The 21,996-nt window shown below is 34.4% G+C and overlaps 1 protein-coding gene across 4 annotated transcripts in view; it reads right to left on the bottom strand.

Moving 5' to 3' along the window:
• Positions 1–5,628: 5,628 nt before the first annotated feature.
• SPATA6 (spermatogenesis associated 6) overlaps positions 5,629–21,996 on the bottom strand; it is a gene marked incomplete at both ends in the record, with an annotated part of 131,963 nt that continues 115,595 nt past the window's right edge. For all 4 annotated transcript variants that reach the window (XM_080690395.1, XM_080690397.1, XM_080690398.1 and 1 more), the window contains 2 exons: positions 5,629–5,809; positions 15,414–15,505. In XM_080690395.1, the coding sequence (XP_080546521.1) occupies positions 5,629–5,809; positions 15,414–15,505 (273 nt within the window). The remainder of the gene's footprint in view (positions 5,810–15,413; positions 15,506–21,996) is intronic.

Raw genomic sequence — 21,996 nt, forward strand, 5'->3', positions numbered from 1 at the left:
ACTGAGTCTGTTGCTGAAGTTACTGCATTTTTTAGTTCATTATATTCTTTAGCTCAAGAATTTCATCTTTTCTTATCTTTGTTAAATTCATATTGTTCCTGTTAAGCTGTTTACTTGCATTGTTTTGTATTTAACTAAACTTCTTTATAATAATTACTGTGAATTGTCAGATGATTCATGGCTATCCATTTCTTTAGTATAAGGAACTGAACGTTTATTGTGTTCCTTTGGTGGTGTTATGTTTTCCTGTATCCTTGCATTGTGGTCTTTACATCTGAGGAAGCAGACATAAAAGACTCTCTGGCTGGCAGGAAGGCAAGAGCATCTTGTGGTGCCTGGGGTATCAAATGAAGGAGCATGAAGCAGTTTCCTCCCTGAGGGAGAGAGAGAACAGTAGCACGGCAGCGGCACAGTGACTGGCAATCGTGGTCCTCAACAATGAACTCCGTAGGGGTTCTCTAGTGCCCAGGGGGTTGTTGGAGTTCTTTGTGGGGGCTTTGGGTCCAGTGATGTATACACCTGCATAGGTAAGTGTCAGAGCCAGTGACTTGAACACTTGTGCTGGAAAAGTTAGAGCCAAAAGTGGAGGCAAGGTATAGCTAGCTGTGGGTACCTGCATGGCAGGGGGGATGGTGGTGAGTGCCTGGTGGTGGGCACATGTGGCAGTGAGAGATGTCTGTGGACAAGCTGTGTTCAGTGGTGCAAACCAGAGGTGGTTACTCAGTCAGCAAAAGGTACATATGTGGCGTGAGAGCCAGGTGAGGAGATGCACACAGCGAGGCAAAGCAGTAGTGCCCACATGCTGCATAAGAGCTGGTCACAGGAATATGAGGTAGTTAAAACTGCGACTGGTGGGTGTGGTGGCACATGCTTTAATCCCAGCATTTGGGCTGAGACCGGAGGATCGCGGTTCAAGGACAGCCTCAGCTACTTAGTGAGGTCCTTTGCAACTCAGTGAGACCCTGTTTCAAAATAAAGAATAAAAAATAGGGCTGGGGGTGTAGCTTGGAGGTAGAATGGCCCTGGGTTCCATCCCCAGTACTGCAAAACAAACAAACAAACAAACAAACAAACAAACAAACAAACAAACTGGGACTGGCAGTTCCCACAGTGGCATGGCTGAAGCAGCTCTAGTACACACATGCACAGAGAGAGAGAAAGAGAGAGAGAGAGAGAGAGAGAGAGAGAGAGAGAGAGAGAGAGAGAGAGAGGAGGAGAGGGGAGAGGGGAGAGGGGAGAGTGTGAGGGGGTGTGATAGCCTACCTAGGCACCTGGGGTTCACTGGTATAGCAAAAGCCATGGAGGATCCATGAGAGTATCAAAGGGCACTGGGGTCCTCTAAATAGTATTCCACTATGAAATGTGGTGGCCCTTGTATCCATATGACACAACAATTCAATGTCCAGAAGAAATGAAACCAAATGACCACACAAAAGAACTTGTAAATGAATATGCATAGCAACATAACATAGTATCTCCAAAGTGGAAATACATCAAATGTCTAAAAATTGAGTGGATAAACAAAATGTGCTATATTCATTCAATATATTATCATTTAGTGATAAAAAGAAATAAAATGCTGAAATATGTTACAACATGGATGAACTTTAAAAACATTCTAAGCAAAAGAAGCCAGACACAATAGGTCACATACTATGATTCTATTTACATAAAATGTCTAGAAGAGAAAGAAAGCAGATTAGTACTTTCTAAGGACTGAGAGGAATGGGCAGTGGGAAGTAATTGCTAATGGGTTTAGAATTTATTTTGGGGGTGATCAAATACTCTGGACTTAAGTAGTGGTTATGGTTGTATAACTCTGTAAATAAGGTAAAAACTACTTAGTTGTATTCTTTTAAAGGGTTGATTATATCTCAATAAAGCTATTAAGTTTTATAATCTTAATTGTATCTCATGCTATTAAGTGAACACAATGATGAGCGTTCTTTATTTGCTCTTATTTTTTTTTTAATCAGGGCTTTAATATTTGAGGTTGGATCACAACTCTGCTGCCTAGAACTTCCTGATCACTCACATTAATCAATTATGTAATTATAAAAATATTTCAATATTTAATGATCATTTAAAATGAATCCCCTATCACTTTATATGTGAAAAAATTGAGCTCCAAGAAGGAAAAATGATTTATGGTTATATAACTAGTAGTAGAACCAGAAAACATTCTCCATACGAAGTACATATTTATTTCTTTGTTGAGTTTAACAGTTTTCCTCCTAAGATTCCTTTTTTATTTAAAGCAAAAAATATAATAAAACGATGAAATAAAGCCCATTTATCTTTTATATGAAGTCTAATGATTATTATTCAATTTATAGAAAATATAGAAAAACAGATGAGAATAAATTATTGTACCTTTCTGCTTCTATGAATTAGAAAATAAAATTGATGCCAGGCGTGGTGGCGCATGCTTGTAATCCCCGCGCTTGTGAGGCAGAGACAGGAGGATCGCGCAGGTTCGAAGCCAGCCACGCTGGCTTAAGATACCCTGTTTCCAAAAATAAAAAAGCATAAAATTAGTTCTGGGAGTGTAGCCCGGAAGTAGAAGGGTTTCCAGGAACCCCAATACCACCAAAAAAAAAAAAAAAAGAAAGAAAAGAAAAGAAAAAGAAAAGAAACTTGTTAGTACTTGAGGTTTTGCTCTTTAAAGACAATGCAACGCAAGAACTATCAAAGAATAACAGACGAATCTGTCCCCTAGGAAATAGAATATAATCAAACTTTAACAATGATGATACATATCTAAGAATTTGCCCCATTCTTCATAGATATGCCGGATTTAGTCCACAGGTATGTCTTTCAACACGTTTCTGAAGTTCCCCTTTAGACCCACGTTTTATGGCTCTTGTCATAACGAATGGCAGACATAGGTAAAATGAGTAATTTTTGTGCTGCTTATTTATTCAGGAGACTTTCTGTAATAGAAGAACATTTACTTCAATAGAAATATTTGTTCTTTTCATTAAACAGCAACACTTTTAAAGAAAATAGTTTTTCATTCATTTTTTTTCCCCCACAGGGAGGAAATCACTAATTACCACTGGGGATATGCTTTTCTTTTTTGTTACTGGGGATAGAACCCGGGGCATTTTATGTCTGAGCTACATTATTAGCCCTTTTTATTTTTTGATTTAAAATAGGGTCTCAGTAGGTTGTTGAGAGTCTTGCTACATTGCTGTGGTTGGTCTTGAACCTGTGATTCTCCTGTCTCAACCACCCAAGAACTGGGATTACAGGTAGGTGTGTGCTACAGTGCCTAGCTAGTGGATTTGCTTTTTTATAAAGAGCATTATTCAATGTTAGCCTTCAAAAGCTTACTGTTCCTTAATATCATCATTTAATCTACAGTCATAGGGTAAATCATGATCATACAGTTCAGTATTTTGTCAGTTGGTGTCCACATTAGCATTTGAGGCCAAGAGTGGGTGGCATAGCCTGTAATACCAGTACTTGGGGGGCTGAGATAGGAGGATCAACAGGTTGAGACCAGACTCAGAAACTTAGTGATACTCTCAGAAACCTAGGGAGACTCTACTAAAAAAACAAAACAAAACAAAAAAATTAAAATGCGCTCAGGATATAAATCAGAGGTAGAATGGCCCAGGGTTCAATCCCCAGTGCCAAGAATGAAAAGAGAAAAGAAAGAAAGAAAGAAAGAAAGAAAGAAAGAAAGAAAGAAAGAAAGAAAGAAAGAAAGAGAAAAAGAAAGAAAAGAGAAAAGGAAGGGAGGGAGGGAGGGAGAGGGAGGGAGGGAGGGAGGGAGGGAGGGAATAGAAAGTAAATAATAGAATTTGGGGCGGGGAGATAAGGAGATAAGAAAACAGTATTGGCCTTAGTAACAAATGCTGTTACATCTCAATTTAGGTTGGACAATTATGCGTTAAGTTAAAAATATTTATGGAGCATCAGTTATGTGTGTGTCAGTCTCTCCACTAGTTACTTTAACAGGTTTATACCATGTCTTAATGCCTTTTCATATGACTATGGAGACCTAACTTGCCAGACAGCCCCAGGTTGCAGGCGCGGTGTCTACACTGATAGTAGCCCACTCATTCCTGCCGTCTTATCTGTGTGCATGTTGTAGTAAACAAACTTTCCTAAGCTTACATGGCCAATGAAATCATTATATCTACATTCCTACAACTGTCTTTTAGAACAGTGGTTCTGGTCCACAGAACATGGTTTGGGAACTATTCCACTCTCCCACTCTCTTCATTTGATAGCTGAGGAAACTAAGGATCATAAAATTAAAGAAATGCAGCTAGAAAATGGCAGAGATGAGACAAATGTCTAAGGCTCCTAGCTCAAATCTCTGATCCCCTTTTTGACACATTACAGACTGCCATACTAAAACACTATTAATATGATATTAAAGGTTCTATTAGATAGCAAAGATATATTTTCTCCTAACAAAGTCATCCAATTTTTTATTTTAATTACAATTTAAATGAAGTGGAAGTAAACTTTTTCATTTTAAATTCTAACTGTAGAATTAACCAATGAGAAAGTCAATGAGGAAAAAGGCTAGTCAACTCTTCAAGTTTGTAAAACTAGCTCATTTATTTATTACTCTCTGCTTTTCCTCCCTCACTCTCTAGTAAATATGACAACTGACTGATTTTTTTATACCTTCAAAAAAGGTATACCTTTTATACCTGGATTCAGAGGTGTGGGTTGTGTGGAGAAGGAGTTAATGTTATTAATCAACTGAGTTTTGAGTGCCTACTATAAAGAACTCTGCTATCTTACTTTATTCCCCTGTGGGTCCAAATGCCCTTTAAAGTGAGGATGCTACATTATTGAGCCATATGATACGTAATAAAAAAAATGCCCGAGGTGAAATTATATTTCTCTTATTCTTTTTTGTTTGTACATGCTTATTACTAAAGGCTATTTTTATTATGTTTCCATCAAAAGGTATAGCCCTAGAAGAAAACTATGCAAAGAATTCTATTTTTAAAAACTAGTTGCTCACAGTTTGGATTATAAATGTCTATTGCCATTTCTAGCTACTGCACATTTTATGTAACTTAGGTGATTTGTCCAGAGAAAAAGTGAAAGATTAAATAAGTTTTATAAAGAAAACTCTTTCTTATGAGCTGAGAAATATAAATACCCTTTTCTGAAGGAGAAAAAAGTAGAAACTAGTAGTTAAAACAGAATTTAAACTCTTGGGAAATTAATTTTGTATATTTTATCTTTTTGTTAATTTCCAAGGGAATAAAAATTAATTAAATCTTAGACAAGATAACTAGTGAAGCATATGAAAAGAAAATTACAAGGTGATTAAATCAGAAGGATATTTCTAGGGAGAACCTATTATTCAGTTGTAGATGGGGAGATGAGATTTAGGTGATAGAATATCCTTGTTACAGATTGAAAGCTGTGATTGTTTTGCAAAGCTTTGACATTTGGAAAGCACAATCTTCTGTAGTAAAACAGGTTTGCCTATAATAATTTACCAAATGAAGTAACCAACTTGATTCAAGTGTAACTACTTTACTCAATGAACCACCTGTTTTTTAAAAAAAGGAATACAGATATCGATCACATCAAATGTTTTCATTGAGAGGTTGACACGGACGTTCATACAGTTTATCATGGATGGTCTCAGAAGCTTTCTTGTGTATGAGAAACAGAACTACAGGCCTTTTTATATAAGTTCCTGTACATCTTGTCCATGCTGTTCTCAAAGATGGGTCGGTGGGATTTTCCCTTATAAGAGGCTGCCCTGTTGGACCAGTATTCGCCATCATCCAAATGGAGAGCGCCATGTGGCCGCTGAAAGGAGCTATAAAAAAGGATATAAACAATGGTGAAATTTATGAAAGATTGAAAACAATGGTGAAACTAAATTAGAGGTAGTACTATATAAATGAAATATTTCTTGAATACTTTAATAGGTGTATGATACTCTGTTGGTGCTGTGAGAAATATAATTAGGCTGTGTGTCAAAAGTTGACTCTATACATGAAAGCAGAACTATTTGTGTTAAACAGTTATAAAACAAGAAAATGAAAAGTTTGTTAAGAGTTAAAAAGGAATTCATATAACAGAGACAGGTTCAGCATGGAAAAGCAGAGCACAGACAGTGTGGTTATGTCCAGCAGGAGAATGCATACTCTCTAGTTAGGTACTACTGGAACTGAAATCTTTATAAGCTATAGGACCATAGGTAAACTATTTAACTGTCAGGAGCCTTGGCTCTCTTAGCTATAGTTTTTCAGGATTTTATTATAAGTTAAAAAAATAAAGTTAATAGTATGGTGCTTACCTGGAACAAGGAAAATATTAACATAGGCAATATCTATCTATCTATCTATCTATCTGTATAGAAATACTCATATACAAATATATACATATATATAAATTGTGTGTGTGTGTGTGTGTGTGTGTGTGTGTGTGTGTGTGTGTGTGTGTGTGGTACTGGGGCTGGAATCCAGGGGGATTCTACTTCCGAGCTACACCTCCAGCCCTAGTTTTTGGTTCTTTACTTTGAAATAGAGCCTCACTGAGCTCCGAGTTGCAAAGGGCCTCACTAAGTAGCCGAGTCTGTCCACAAACAGCAATCCTCCTGTCTTAGCTTCCTGAATGCTGGGATTACAAGCGTGTGCCACCACGCCTGGCTCTCCCTGTATATTTTTCAATAACTCTCATACCACTTAGAAGTAGGTAGATGTGAAAATTAAGACTCAGTGAATTTAAAAGATTTGCCTAAGATTACTTGGTTGGTTAGTGACAGAAGGGGAAAGCAGACTCATTCTAAGGCCTTTTCTATGAGGCCATGCCTGAGGACAATGAAAATTAAGTAGAATGTGAATCAATTATGAAAAGTGGTTACAAAATAGAAAAAATTGTTTTGAAATAATAGGGACCTACTGCAGTTTTGAGGATCTAAAAGAAAAGAAAAGAAAAGAACAGATAGGTGGTAGCTAGTGAAATAGAAAAGGAGTAGTCCAGGTAATATGGGGACAGAGAAGTAAAGACGAGTCTTTCTGTAGGGTTGAAAGTACTGTTTGAAGATATAAAAATGTACAGTTTCACTATCATAAACATTAAGTTCTGGACTTAGCATTTTCATGAGACAAAAGGTTGACTTTTTCAAAGACCAAGTTTATTTTTTAAATACATGAAATACGCCAAATGCTATGTAAATATATGTCTAAATCACTAAAGTTTAGTATGATGTATAACCATAATAAACCGATAAAAGTATAAAAAACATAAGCCAGGCATGGTGGCACATGAATGTAATCCCAGTACTTGAGAGGCTGAGAGAGGAGGAGTGTATGTATGAGGCTAGCCTCAGTAACTTAGCAAGGCCCGCAGCAACTTAGTGAGACCGTGTGTTTCAAAATAACAAATAAAATAGGGCTAGGAGTGTATTTCAGAGATAAAATGCCTTGGGTTTAATCCAAATTCCACCCAAAGTTATAAAAATAAATAAAATTAACCTATTTTAATAAGCAAAATACTTTTTATGGATTAGACTTCTTAGGCCTATTAAAGATTATGAATTCTGTGCTATATAAAACTATTACTTCCTGGCTATTACATGAGATAAATATACATCTACAATGGTATAGGTTCCAGCAGGAAAAGTTAGTGACCGATCGGTCACTATCATCATAGGTGAAACTGAATAACCAACTGAACAGAAAAACAGCTGTGAAAACTATCTAATTATATTTATATAAAGTTTAAAACAAATAATTTATTGCTGGAGGATAGGATATATTTGGAGTAAAACTCTAAAGAAAAAAAGAGAAAGATAAACAGAAAAATCATTGTACCATTTACATCTACGGGAAGAGATGAGATTGGATGGGGCATATGGCTTCAAAAGTATGGGTTATCTTCTAATACTTGAGCTGGATGGTGAGTAAATAGGCATTCATTTTATTATTACTTGGAACACACAAATCTTAAGTATATCCCTCTGCTATAGTTGTTATATTTCATAATGAAAATCTTGAAATCATATACTTACATGTACCATAACAATAGATTCTTTATTTATCACTGACTTTGCTAAATGGCTATTCTACCAAGCTTTGTCAAGGAGTATTTATTAGATCCTAACAAACTTTCTTTATACTTGGTACCATTTCTTTCATGGTGGATAATTTTTGAAAATGATACAGTTTCTTCATTTCAAAGGCATTTTAAAACATAATTATCACAACTCATATTTTATCCATTTAGTTCCAAGGTGGTAATTAAAACAATCTCTAATTATAACAATTTCCACAAGGTCTTAGCCAAGTCTCAAGCTATTTCTTTGATATAATCAGCATATTTCTTTCATTAGCTGTGCATAACAAATAGTCTAGCCAACTGAATATAATTTCTTTCATAAAATTTCTCTCTAGCTCTAGTTCTGGGGGTCACTTAAAATATTTTTTGACATTTTGAGTCATATCACAGGGGAATCACACATACATGAATACAATACTAGAAAAAATACACATGTACCTCATATAATTAATTGTCAACATATCAGAAGGCTTAAATCCCCAGATATGCCTCTGTCCCTTTAGAAGTTCTACATGTTGAGTTTTGTTTGCTTACCCTGTTTTTTTTGTTTTGTTTTGTTTTGCTTTTTGGTGCTGGGAATTGAATCCAGGAGCATTCTACCTCCAGGATACACCCTCAGCCCGGATTTTTTATTCTTTAGTTTGAAATAGGGTCTCACTAAGTTGTGGAGGGCCTCACTAAGTAGCTGAGGCTGGCTGTGAACCCAGATCTTCCTGTCTCAGCCTCCCAAGTATTGAGATTACAAGCGTGTGCCACCACACCCAACTTTTACCTGGTTTTTTGTTTATTTTTGTCTATTTTAAGTAAACAATGTGCTAATTATTATTTTACAACATACAGATGTGTTCCTTTCGCTATTGTCCCCAATCATCATTTGCCTGTTACTGACTATATAACAATGTACTTCTCCAAACTAAATATTTTGCTTAGTTTACAAACATGAATCTAATGCAATTAACCTACTCAACTGAAGCCCGAATTTCTCAAACACTTTACTACTCAATTCTCTAAAAGTTAGTAAGACTATACTAACTTCTAGAATCACAGTGTGGACTTTTCCCAGGATGTAAAACAAACTCTTAACAGCTCTCATAAAGTACTATATTACTATCAGAAATAGATTTGTTACTGCTTCAGCACTAGTAGACAATAAATATGTCAAAGCTACTTTAAAGTATCATGTCAGTGGTTTGCAATTCAGTAAGTCCTTTAGGACTGTGATCCTGATAAGGTTCCGTAAATAAGAGCTAAAGTGGCCAAGATAGATATTCTACTAATCTTAGATCTTGCAAAATTTGTCAGGGAATTTATTTTTATTTAAAATTGCAAAATTTTGCAATTTTGTAATTAGTATTGCAGTTCTCTAGAGAGAACATGAGAATTGTTTTAGCCTGGAGGTCTGAATAGAAAATAGATAGAACACAGAGAGATTTTAATATAAGACTCTATGTTTCAAACAAAGACCAAACCCTAAACACATTGTTTACTTCCAGACATTGATGCACTGGTTCTCAAAGGAATGTGAACATATTGAATGTATGTTGACTTTTTTATTGCATTAAGTGTAAAATGCATAAGTCACACTATTATACTGAGAGTCTTTTAAGGACTATATAAATCATCTTTTTTTTTTTTTTGGCGGTACTGGGGGTGGAACCAAGGGGGCTTTCTACCTCCAGGCTATACTCCCAGACCTAGTTTTTAGACTTTATTTGGAAACAGGGTCTCACTATGTTCCGAGAGCCTCACTAAGTAGCTGAGGCTGGCTTCGAACCTGCGCAATCCTCCTGTCTCAGCCTCCCAAGCGCCGGGATTACAAGCGTGCGCCACCACGCCCGGCCTAGGACTATATAAATCAGTGATAATATTTTATTAAATAGAGTACATCTTTCAGAAACTTCAGATCGCCCTCTAATTATGACTATGCTATTAAGAAAAAAAAACAGAGGCCAGTAAAATATACAAGAACTGAGCAGTTTCAAATCTTAAGCATTTGTATATATGCCATCTCAATTTATATATACAAGTTCAATTTCAAATATATATAGATGTATTCATTGCTTCCCTCCATCATCACAGAAAAGTAGAAAGTAGCTAATAGTCTATTGAGCTTTAAATGGTATCTCAGAAAAGAGAATGGCTTGAATTTAGTAATGAACAAGAAGATGTGTTATTCCATGGATTATACTGACAGAGCCAAGGCTCTTTGGAATATCATGAAATTTCAAGCATATTTGTGGAGCTTGTAACAAATGAAGATGTTAAGAATCAAGGAGAGAATTTTATCCTGGAGGCAATGAGGAACCTTCATTGAGAAGATGCAAAAAGGATTCCTACTATAAAGGAGAGACTGAATTAAGATTATTCTCAAATGTCCTCAACTTCCATTATTTTTAGTGTATCTGAGTAAAGTGGACAAATGGCCTTTAAACATGCAATGAAAGCAATGTTATTTTCAAATGATATTATAAGTCACCCCCTTTGGTTTTTATAGATTAAATTCAGTAACATTATTATGTCCATAGAGTAGTCCATTTTTCCAGTAAAAAGAATCAGACATAAAAGTGAAAATGACCTAAAGTGGAGTACAGCCAGAATACTTCAGCTATTCTCATGTCTCAACCCAATTAAATAAAGTAATTTACCTTCTGAACATAATATTTTGTTAAATACTTATTGTGGCTCCAAGGATGACTTGGAGTGCTACTCAACATTTTTTCCATGTAATCATCTAATGAGCAGCCCATCTACCTAACAACATTAGGTTAAGACATCAGTACTCTATTTATGAGAATGTCAGGAATTCGTAATCCTTACTGAAAATTATATTATTATTATTATTATTATTATTATTATTATTATTATTGTTTGCAGTATAGGGGATTAAACCCAGGAGCATTCTACCTCCAAGCTACATCCCTAGCCCTAATTTCTTTTTCTTTATTTTGAAGAGGGCCTCACTAAGTAGCTGAGGCTAGCCTCAAACTTTTAGTTCTCCTGCCTCAGCCTCCTAAGTGCTGGGACTACAAGCATGAACCACCATGCTGGGCTATATTATTTTTTTCATGACTTATTTAAAAAATTTGTCTAGTAAGAATTGCTAGTAATAGACCCATTCTGATTGTTGAGGGGCCTACAAATTGACTAGACTTATCTCCATACTTTTCAGGCAATAGGCATTAATATCAAGTAGACTAATCTAATTATAATTACCAGGGTGGGGTGTGTGTGTGTGTGTGTGTGTGTGTGTGTGTGTGTATATATATATATATATATATATATTTTAAATATATATATATTTTTAAAAATATACATATTTTTCTAATCATTAGAAGATTTCTAATATGCAACAACTCATATTTATATCAATATATTTCTTAGGCAAAAATTTTAGAAAAAGAAAAATTAAACTTTGAATATTTCATAAAACAGACTTTATCCTGACACTTGAAATGATACTACAAAAGAGAAAATGAATTTGAATTAGAATTAAGCAATATTTTCTCACTTAAAATGAAAGTCCAATGAAATGATTTTAAGCCTATATATGATGTTAGATCTTTCCCTTCCATTACTGGGGTTCCTGGAAACCCTTCTACTTCCAGGCAACACTCCCAGACCTATTTTTTAATATTTTTTATTTGGAAACAGGGTCTCCGGAGCCAGCGTGGCTGGTTTCGAACCTGCACGATCCTCCTGTCTCCACCTCCCAATCGCGGGGATTACAGCATGCGCCACCATGCCCGGCAAGAACAGATTATTTTCTAAACACAGATTTAAAATTATTTTATCCTTTTTTATTTTTTCCTTTTGTGACCAATCCCAACTATGAGAAACATTGCCTCAGCCTTTGTCTTTAAAATTAGGGCTAATGCTCAAAAAGGATATTGATGTCAAAAATGCACAATGCAAATAATTTAAAAAACCCACAAACCTCAAGAAATGTGAAGTACTCAAAAGAAGAAAAAGCACTTTAGGGGCCTGTAAACTGGTAGGGCTGTTACAGCAAATGTTTAAAATGTTTTAGAAAACAATTTGAAAATGATATATAAGTCTACAAGGATAGTAGATTCTATAAGCCACCTAAAGCTCAAAATATTAAAAGAGTAACTCCTTGATAAAATATTTCTTAGGAATTTCATATACAAAGGTCCTGGAAGACAAGGGGCAACAATTATCACAAGTACGCTGGTGCCTGGAAGATGACATACCATGCTTTCCATTTTGCTTTGTCTGCAGAAAATGCTCATATCTGCTACAGTCCATAGATGTGTATCTAGACTTACAAGATTTATAACACTGAGTCCTGAGCATATTTTAATAAGAAAAACAAAAAAGACATCGTTTCTTTCAACTGACATGATCAAGGTGATGAATTACTGCCAGTATTCTTCCCTGTTTTCTTTAAACATGGTTTCCTTTAGCTCTCTGGACACAGCTGCTTCAAAGTCCGCTGAATCCAACATTTGAACCTCCGCATAGATTCTAGTCATTCATTTTTCAGGTATCTAGGTCACACTTTTATGTTTCTTTCAATATTTCAAAAGTTTGGTCAAAAACTACACTGCACCAAAAAAAAAAAAAAAACTAGACATTCTGGATTCCAACTTCCTTATCAGGAATACTATTATTTTTTATTATTTGTTCAATAATTTGACTGGATTGATGCCATGGATTTTGTTTTCTTTATATTATGGAGTTTCTATTATCTCTTGCTCCGTGGTTTTTTTTTTTTTCATTTTTATGAATTGGGGATTAAACCTAAGGGCATTCTACCTTTGAGCTATACTCCCATACCTTTCTATGTCTTATTTTGAAACAAGGTTTCACTAAACTTGCTTAGGGCCTCACTAAATTGCTAAGGCTGGCCTCAAACCTGTGATCCTCCTGTCTTAAGTCTTCCAAGTACTGGAGTTACAGGCATGCACCCGGTTTAGTTGTTTGTATTTTTAAGCCTGGTTTTCTGGGGCCACACCTGGATCATCATGACTTAGTGACCAGCAAATGACTGATCAGAGCCAGTAAGCCTATAAGGCTTCTATCTTTTGCAGTGGATCTGTGGTGTGTGTGGCTTGTGTAAAATATTCAAAGTTTATCTAATTTACAATCTGCTCTGGATTTTACTTAGTGTTTTCACAAGGCTTCACATTCAACCATGAATTAGTGGCTTGCTAGGGCCCTTTCCAGTCTCCCACAAACAAAACTACAGACTGGTATATACACTTCCAGGAAAAAGGGGATAAAAAGAATTAAATAAAGGCCAACTTTGGCTACCTTTTCCCTGTATCTTTATTGTTTGTCTGAAGAATTAAGAATTTGGGCCTTCCTTGATGGTCAGTGAGCGGGATCATTATTCTGTTAATGTTTCTGCACTTTGGAACTTACTGTATAGAGTCAGCTCCTCAGTAGCAGAGTTGCTGCTCATTCGACATGACTGCTTTAGTAGAACTTTTGTGTCATGGAGTTAGGAAATGGGAGTGTGGGGATGTTAAAATGTCACAGACTCCCGTTGTTCTTATAGATTTTTCTAGATTGCTTCTCAATTTGTTATATACTTTTAGGTGGTCGATTCTCAGTTTTACAATTGTTAAAATTATTTTTTGATCATTCTGTCAGTTTTATTATTTGTTCAAGTGAAGAGATCTGCGGAGTTCCTCCATCATTCTAGAGGTCCATGTAGAATTCCTCTCAACCACTGTGTCAATGGGTGCCTACCGAGGGGTGATTACAAAGCTAAGACACCAACTCCCTCCTGACTTCTGCTGATGAAAGCCGTATGGTTAGCAATAGGGTGATTATTTTAACTGTAGAACTTTCATCTTTGATATGCAAAGTCTTGGTCTAACAGATATTATGACTTGAGAATAAAACTAAAGTGATATTCCTACCACACTGGAAGCTTCTACAGCTAATACAAAAATCATTCTATAAACAAGACTGACCACTCCATCCTACTTATGCAAATATGTTTATAAGAGAAGTGACAAGAGTTATAAAGTGATCTCAAAAATGTGAAAACAGAGCTTTTCTGATATTCTCTTAAGTTTCTCATTGTTGGCGAATTGGGGTCAAAATAAATATTAAGGCTTATGAGAAACTTTTAATCAAGAATGGTGCTTTTTAATGTGGTCTTTGCACTACCTGTATTAGAATCATCCAGATAATTTATTAAAAATGTAGATTTTTAGGTCTGATCTATAGTAGTAACCAGAATCTATGGGTATAGGAGGTAGAAATATAAACTTTTTCTAAACAATTCAGGTAATATATACCCAAAGTTTGAAAGTCAGACCCTTTCCTACAGCAATCCTATTCTCACTTCTTACTAAAGTTAATTATGTAAATTAAATTGTAACTATAAATTATATTAATTATAAATTATATATAATTGTAATTATATAAACTAAGTCCCACATTTGGTTGTAATTAATATATTAATCTAGGGAACAGAGAGCTAAAAGAAAGAACAGTGAAGGATAAAAAATTCTTCTTCAAGGTATGAACTCTCTTAACCTTTCATTTCCTATTTGGATTGTTCCTCTTTCAAATTCATCTGTATTGTACAACTTATCTTAATGAGAGGCCCAGGTGGCCTCTTGCTGGGGAGGCAATAACTTTGGGAAAGGAGGTCGCATTCATACTTGCACTCTGAGTCAGAGGCAAAAGATGTCTTTTTATGTTCATAGGTGGTCCAGCCTCACCACGGTAAAGATCAGAGATGTGGTGTAAAACTCAGTTAAGTTACAAATAAAATATATTGCCATTATTTGGAGTTCTTACATTTTTCCTTGGGCATTTTAGGAAGGTAAAATCTTTATACTAATAAGTAATATATAATACAAGGATTCAGAGAAGCTTTGATTGTATATATAGCCACAATTTACAGATTATAATACTGTATTTGATGGCAACTGACAAAGAGCTTTCAAAAGTTTTCATGGAGTTTTCTGGCACAATCTTTCAAAAATATTTACTAACATTCCTGAAATTTTATGCTGGGAGAATAGAATTTTCTCCTACATTATTTAAAAAATTTAAAAATATTACACTTTATCCAAAATTATAAAAACTATTTTTAGATTGCAATAAAAGCATTATAAAATATGTGGATTTGAAAGGCAGCCAGATAAATCTTAGGCAGAATGAAAAGTATCACCATTAATTGGCTATATTTGTTTTCATTAAAAAGTGTTGATAATACACATGTATTTTGATAGGAATTTACATAGTTAAAAATAAAATATTAACTATACTTTTAAATTGTATTATTCACAAATTCAGTAGACTAAAATACAGGCTCTTTTCACACCAGCTATGAAAAAGATCTCTATATACAGTGTTAGCCATCATTCTCATACCTATACTCAGGGTCACTGTCATAGGCAGAATCTCTGTATAAAAGACCTCTTTTCAGTTCCAGTTCATCATCTTTCTCTGGGTCTCTCTCATCCTGAAAAATTTAAATATTTTCATTAATTTATTTTCTCATTGCGTTCGAAATACTGTTTATGTTTCTTTGGGAGATGCTGTTTGTCCTCCATTACATGAAATAAAGATATACAAACTAATAACATCTTACATATTATTATATGAATTTAAAAACTGTTCTTGCATTCTAAAGCATAAGTGTTGAGAAAACTATGTAGATGCAAGCATGCACTTATGACTCAGAATTGTGCTCATAAGCCAACAGGAAGTAATATGCCAGGAAAGGCAAGTTAATTGTCATGGAAATACATGCTACCCCTCCCTGTAAGGGCAGCCTGTTCTTGACTTCTAAGACTGTAAGGACAAAGAAAACAAGATTCTGAGAGAGCTTTGTAAGCTATATCATTTACTGCAGGTTCATTGTATGGTAATTTTATATGATATCAAATATCTTTACCAACTACTTAGCTATTGCCCTTGCTTAGTCAAGCAAGAACAGAATAAAGACAACTGGTAACAAAAGGAACCAGTAATGATGAATTGACCCTGGACCATTTGCAAACAACATTTTCCCTAAGGATAGCTGATTCTAAGAGCAGCTAGAATCTGATCTCTGTCATAGATCTAGTATAGGTAGACAGAGGGATGGGCAGGTATCTTGGTAATTATGCAGAGATGTATCATACAAAAATAGAGACTGCAGAGGACTCAAATACAATCATGTGTCACCTAACAAAGGGGACATATTTTGAGAAATATGTCATTAGGCAATTTCATTGTTGCATCGACAAGATATAATGTACTTATACAAAGTAAGATAACTATAACACCACAAAGTGATATCATTTTATGGGATCACTGTCATATATACAAGTCATCGCTCAATACAAGCTCATTATGTGGTATGTGGCTAATTTCTGAAGCTTCCTATTTTTGAAATGTAAAGAACTAAGCCTAAAACTTCTGACAAATAGGACAGAGACTGCCTCAATTTCTTGGTATTGAGAAGAACTGAAAGGACATAATTTGAACTGAGGGCTAATGCCCTACAATGAGGATTAAACTGAAATTTATCTTTTATTAAGGGTAAAAGAGATTGGCTAAAAGATCAATACAGCCGGAATCTAGTTTAGCCCTTTTTACACACAGTTATTAGCCTTTGATGCTACCTGCCCAGCACAGTAAAAAAAGAACCCTCTCATCACCTGGAAAATCTAAAGTACTTTATACAAAATGGCTGAAATTTAAAAATAAGTGGTACACAAGACACTGTGACTGCTAAGTAAAAGTTAAAAAAGACCAAGAGGTAAATCACAAACAATCTAGATACTAGAATTGGAGGTCAAGCACTTTAAATTATGATCAATATGATAAATAAAGTTGAAATATATATATATATACATACATATATATATATATATACAGTTTAAGAACCTCAAAAATGGTATCTATAAAATAAATAAAATAGATGTTTCAATCTAAAATTATATATAAATATAGGGGAGTTTAAGAGAAGACTGGAGTCAGTAAAAGACATAATAAATGCATTAAAAACAGGTTCATAGTGAATGTTCAAAATTAAAGCAAATAGAATGGTAAATAAAAAAGTATAAGAATCTTGTGGGGCACAGTTTAAAGGTCAATGTAAGTAGACACCTAAAAGGTAAAGAAAAAAAGAATACTTTTAAGTCATATATGAATAGATAATAGATTAGAATTTCTTAAAATAATATGCTATGAATTAACATATTTGAGTTCTAAACATGCTGAGTTAGTTTTATTACATAAAAACATACTTTTAAAATGAAAATGAGAAAATATTTTAAGAATCCAGACATAAGACATTACTGATTGAATAACTCTAATCCAAACTGTAAAATGCTCCAAAATGCAAAAATTCCTGAGTGCCAACATGTCACAAGTAGAAAATTCCATACTGACTTCATGTAATGGATTGCAGTCAAGATATGGTTCAAGGTATACATACTTTGTTTCATAAAAAAATTAAGATATTGTATGAAGAAAATTAGCTTCAAGGTGTATGTATAAGGTTTACATAAAACATGTTTAGACATGGGTCCCATCCCCAAGATATCTCATTATGTATATATAAACATTCCAAAATCTGAAAAAAAAATATTATCTAAAACACTTTGAGTCCCAAACATTTTGAATAAGGGTACTGAACCTGTAATTTCAAAGAAGCAGGAATAAAACTGAAAACAGACTTCCCCACAAAATGATTGAAGGCATACAGCAATGGAAGAGCATCTGTAAAGTATAGGCAGAAATAAAACTGCCAACACAGATATGGATGCTCTGTGAGAAAAAACATCCTGCACAAATTTAGTAGACACGTAAGATAAATAAAAATGAGAAAAATTAACCTTAATAATCTGGTACTAGAACAAACATTAAAGAAAGTTCTCCAAGGCAAATGGAAAATGATCCAAAATGAAACCAGAATCCCAGAGTATAAAGTACCAAAGAAAGAAAAAAGCGTGGCAAACATAAATGAATGTTACTAAGCAATAGTACTAATGTATCATGAAGACTAAGATATGTAGAATCAAAATTCATTATAATAACTCTAAAGGGGAAAGAAGTGTAAGTGGAGACATGTCTAATATTATAGCATTAAAATGTGATCAAAACACAATTATACTATAATAAAGGATACTGCATAAAGTATTTCTGAGGACAACTATTAAAAGAATAAGAAAACAAATAAATATACAATAATCTGAAAAAAGAAAAAGGATAAAAGATTTTATTGTTAGAGGCATGAAAGAGGAACAAAAGAATATAAATGAACTTGTCAAATGGAAAAATAGTAAGATAATATCAATCCAATAATAATAGCAATATCATTTATAGTGAATAGAACAAGAAAAAGATCAAATAATATAAAACCTCCCTATATAAGAGTCATCCTTTAAATAAAAGGACATAGCCGGGTATGGTGGTGCATGCTTGTACCCTCAGTGCTTGGGAGGGTAAGGCAGGAGGATCACAGGTTCAAAGCCAGGCTTAGCAACTCAGCTAGGCTCTCAGCAACCTAGAGAGACCCTTTTCCCAAATAAGAAATAAAATTGGGCTGGGAGTGCAGCTTGAAAACAGAATGCTTCTGGGTTCCATCCCTACCTAGTGCAATAGACACACACACACACACACACACACACACACACACACACACACACACACGGACACATAACGTGCTTAAATAAAATAATAAAAAGGGAATACCAAATAACGTTACTCCAAAGTTGCTGTTGTGGTTATATTTTCAGATAAACTATACTTGAAGATAAAAAGCTTCCTTAGAAATAGAAATTTCAGAACAACAAGTTAACCAACTAGAGGAGAACCACAATTTAAACCTATATGAACCCAACAACTTACTCTGAATTAATCAAAGCAAAACCACAGTATACTATTATCAAAGACACCCTCTGGAATAGGAAAGAAAGAAAAAGAAGGAATGAAAAGAGGGAGAGAGGGAAAGAAAGACGGAAGAAAACAAAGGGAAGGAAAGAAAAGAAAGGAAAAAGGAAGAGTGTTAGCCAGGAGGGGAGAAGCTAGAACGCTCAACCACTGAGGCTGGAACATTTTGAAAAACTCTGTCATTGTCTTCTACAGGTGAATATACACAACAATTCCACTGTTAGGTAAATATCAAACTAGAACACATATACACAGCAATCAAAGGACACACACAATAATGTTTCTATTAGTGTTACCCCAAACAAAAAGAAGCATGAACTGATTATGGTATTCTTTGATAGACTATAAAGCAGGGTTTAGTAAAATCTTCTTATAGAGGACCAGAGAGTAATGAGACCTCTGTCACAATTCTCTTTATTTTTATTTATTTATTCATTCATTTTTTTTGGTGATACTAAAGATTGAACCCAGTGGCATTCTACCTCTGGGTTTCACCCACTGCCCCCTTTTAAACTTTTTGTTCAGAGATTTGATCTTGCTAGGCTGCTGAGGCTGTCCTTAAGCCTGTCATCCTCCTGTCTCGGTCCCCGCATCTGGTATACAGGCGTGTGCCGCCATGTCCAGCCACAATTCTTATTTCTGCTATTGTCATCAGAGAAAACATGTGAACAAATAAGCATGTTCATGTTCCAATAAAATCACATGTACATATAATACAAAATGAAAATAGAGTCCAAACTAAATACAATTAAAGTGCGGTAACTGCTATTGTATAAAATATCCGAATTATTAACATTTCCTTTAAATATAAACATAAAGGCTAAAGTATAAGAATTAAATAAGCTACTTCAGCTACTTATATAGAATAAACCAGAACTTTAAAATATTACTAGAAATAAAGAAATTTGATGATGTAATTCATATGTATAGATTTCCAGTTATCTCCAAAATATAAAAAGGCAACATTTTTAGAACAGGAAAATTAGGTAGTTTTGGAGGGAGGTACTAGGGATTTAACCTAGGGGTATTCTCTTAGTTATTCCCTTAGCCATATTTTATTTGGAAACAAGGTCTCAGTAAGTTGTAGAGGGCCTTGCTGAATTGCTGAGGCTGGCTGTGAACCTGTGATTCTGCTGTCTCAGCCTCCGAAGTACTGGGATTATAGGTGTGTATCACCATGCCCAACTTAGACAAATCTTAACAGAACATTCTAAACAATTGTACCTTCTCTCAGAATCTGATAGGGCAAGCAGAAAGAAAAAAATCAGTAAGGATAAAGAAACCAAGGGGCGAAGCACCTGTACCCATACCATAGACATCACATTATTTTGAAGTGCATGTGAAACCAAAATAACCCTGCAAGGCCATAAATGAAGTCTCAATAGATTCCAGAAGGCTGAAAACTCAAAGGATATATTCTTAAATAAGGGAAAAATAAGTAAAAATATAGATCACTTCTCCCCCTAAAAGTTAGGAAATCTTGCTGTACAGTTTTAAGTAAAACTTACAATAGAAACAAAATATTTTGAACCAAATGATAGTAAAATTACATTAAAACAAAGGATTCAGCTAATCTACTACTTGAAAAGAAATCTGTAACTGTAAATGCATATATATATATGTATATATATGTATATGTATATATATATATATATATATATATATATATATATATATATATATATATATATCCTAAAATTTAATGCTATGACTAGCTTCCAAAAGTTTGTAAAAGAACAGCAAATTAATTCCAAAAATAAAATTATATGGCACAAAAATAATGTTAAAGAAAAACATATACAAAAGAGCTAATAAAATGAAAATATTTTTTCTGAAACAGTAATAAATTTCATAAATTCCTGGTGAGACTGAATTCTAAGTTGCTTACAAAAATATTTCCAGCCGGGCGTGGTGGCACACACTTGTAATCCCAGCATTTGGGAGGCTAAGACTGGAGGATTGCAGTTCACGAACAGCTTCAGCTACTTAGGCCCTCCCCAACTTTGTGAAACCCTGTTTCAAAATAAAGAATAAAAAATAGGGTAGGAGGAAAAAGTTCCGTTTTACTATCACATCAGGAAAGTGAATTTTAAAGGAATAATATTCATGAAATACTTTTTTAATGGCTATCATTCTAAGTACATTAGATATTCTAAATCTATAAATACTTTTTTTTTTTTTTGGTGTACTGGGGATTGAACCCAGGGGTATTCTAACTCTGATATACACCCCTAGCCCTATTTTTTATTCTTTATTTTGAAACAGGGCCTCACTAGTTGCAAAGTGCCTTCCTAAGTAGCTGAGGTTGTCCTTAGCCTCCCGAATGCTAGGATTACAAGCATGAGCCACCACGCTCAGCTCTGTAAATACTTTTAAAAAAGCTATGAAAATTTTTTAGCAAATAACTTGGGCAAATGACTGGTTCCAGAACCTGCATAACATAGCACTTAGTCTAGTTAAATTGCTATAATAGCAATTTAATAAATTTCATCTAAATTTATGAATCAATACTAAAATATTAAAGCCTAAATTATAACATTTCCCCAGCAAATTACATAGCCTTTCTAACTTGTTTTTCCATCATATTGTTTGAATAATTTCATCCCAAATTCTTATTCTTCCAACAAAACAGCTGATAACTAAATGTTATAATATCCTGAAAGAAAATACTAATGATATATTTTAAACATCTCAGTAACTCTGTATTTTCTAAATAAGAGGTGGCCAATTAACAGCTGGTACACGTTCCTTGTTTGGTCCTCAGAATGTTTAATTAACTAGTTTTAATTAGTTGACAACAAATTTATACAAAAATTGGTACTTCTATTAATAACTGGGTCATCTAGAAACACTTCATCTAATGTTATATAAAGCAACAATTAACTAGAGCTCAGTAAAGCTGGCTCCTCTGGGGTGGTTATGATCTTTCTCTACTGGCCATCTACCTGAACCTTGGAATGTGCCAGACATCATGACCCCCAAATGTCAGAATACACTCTAAATTCACCATAATCTGGTCCAACAAGAAACTTTTATCTAAAGATGATGAACATTTTTCATATACTTGTT

The sequence above is a fragment of the Muscardinus avellanarius genome, assembly GCF_963383645.1.
Source record: "Muscardinus avellanarius genome assembly, chromosome: 3".
NCBI lineage: Eukaryota > Metazoa > Chordata > Mammalia > Rodentia > Gliridae > Muscardinus > Muscardinus avellanarius.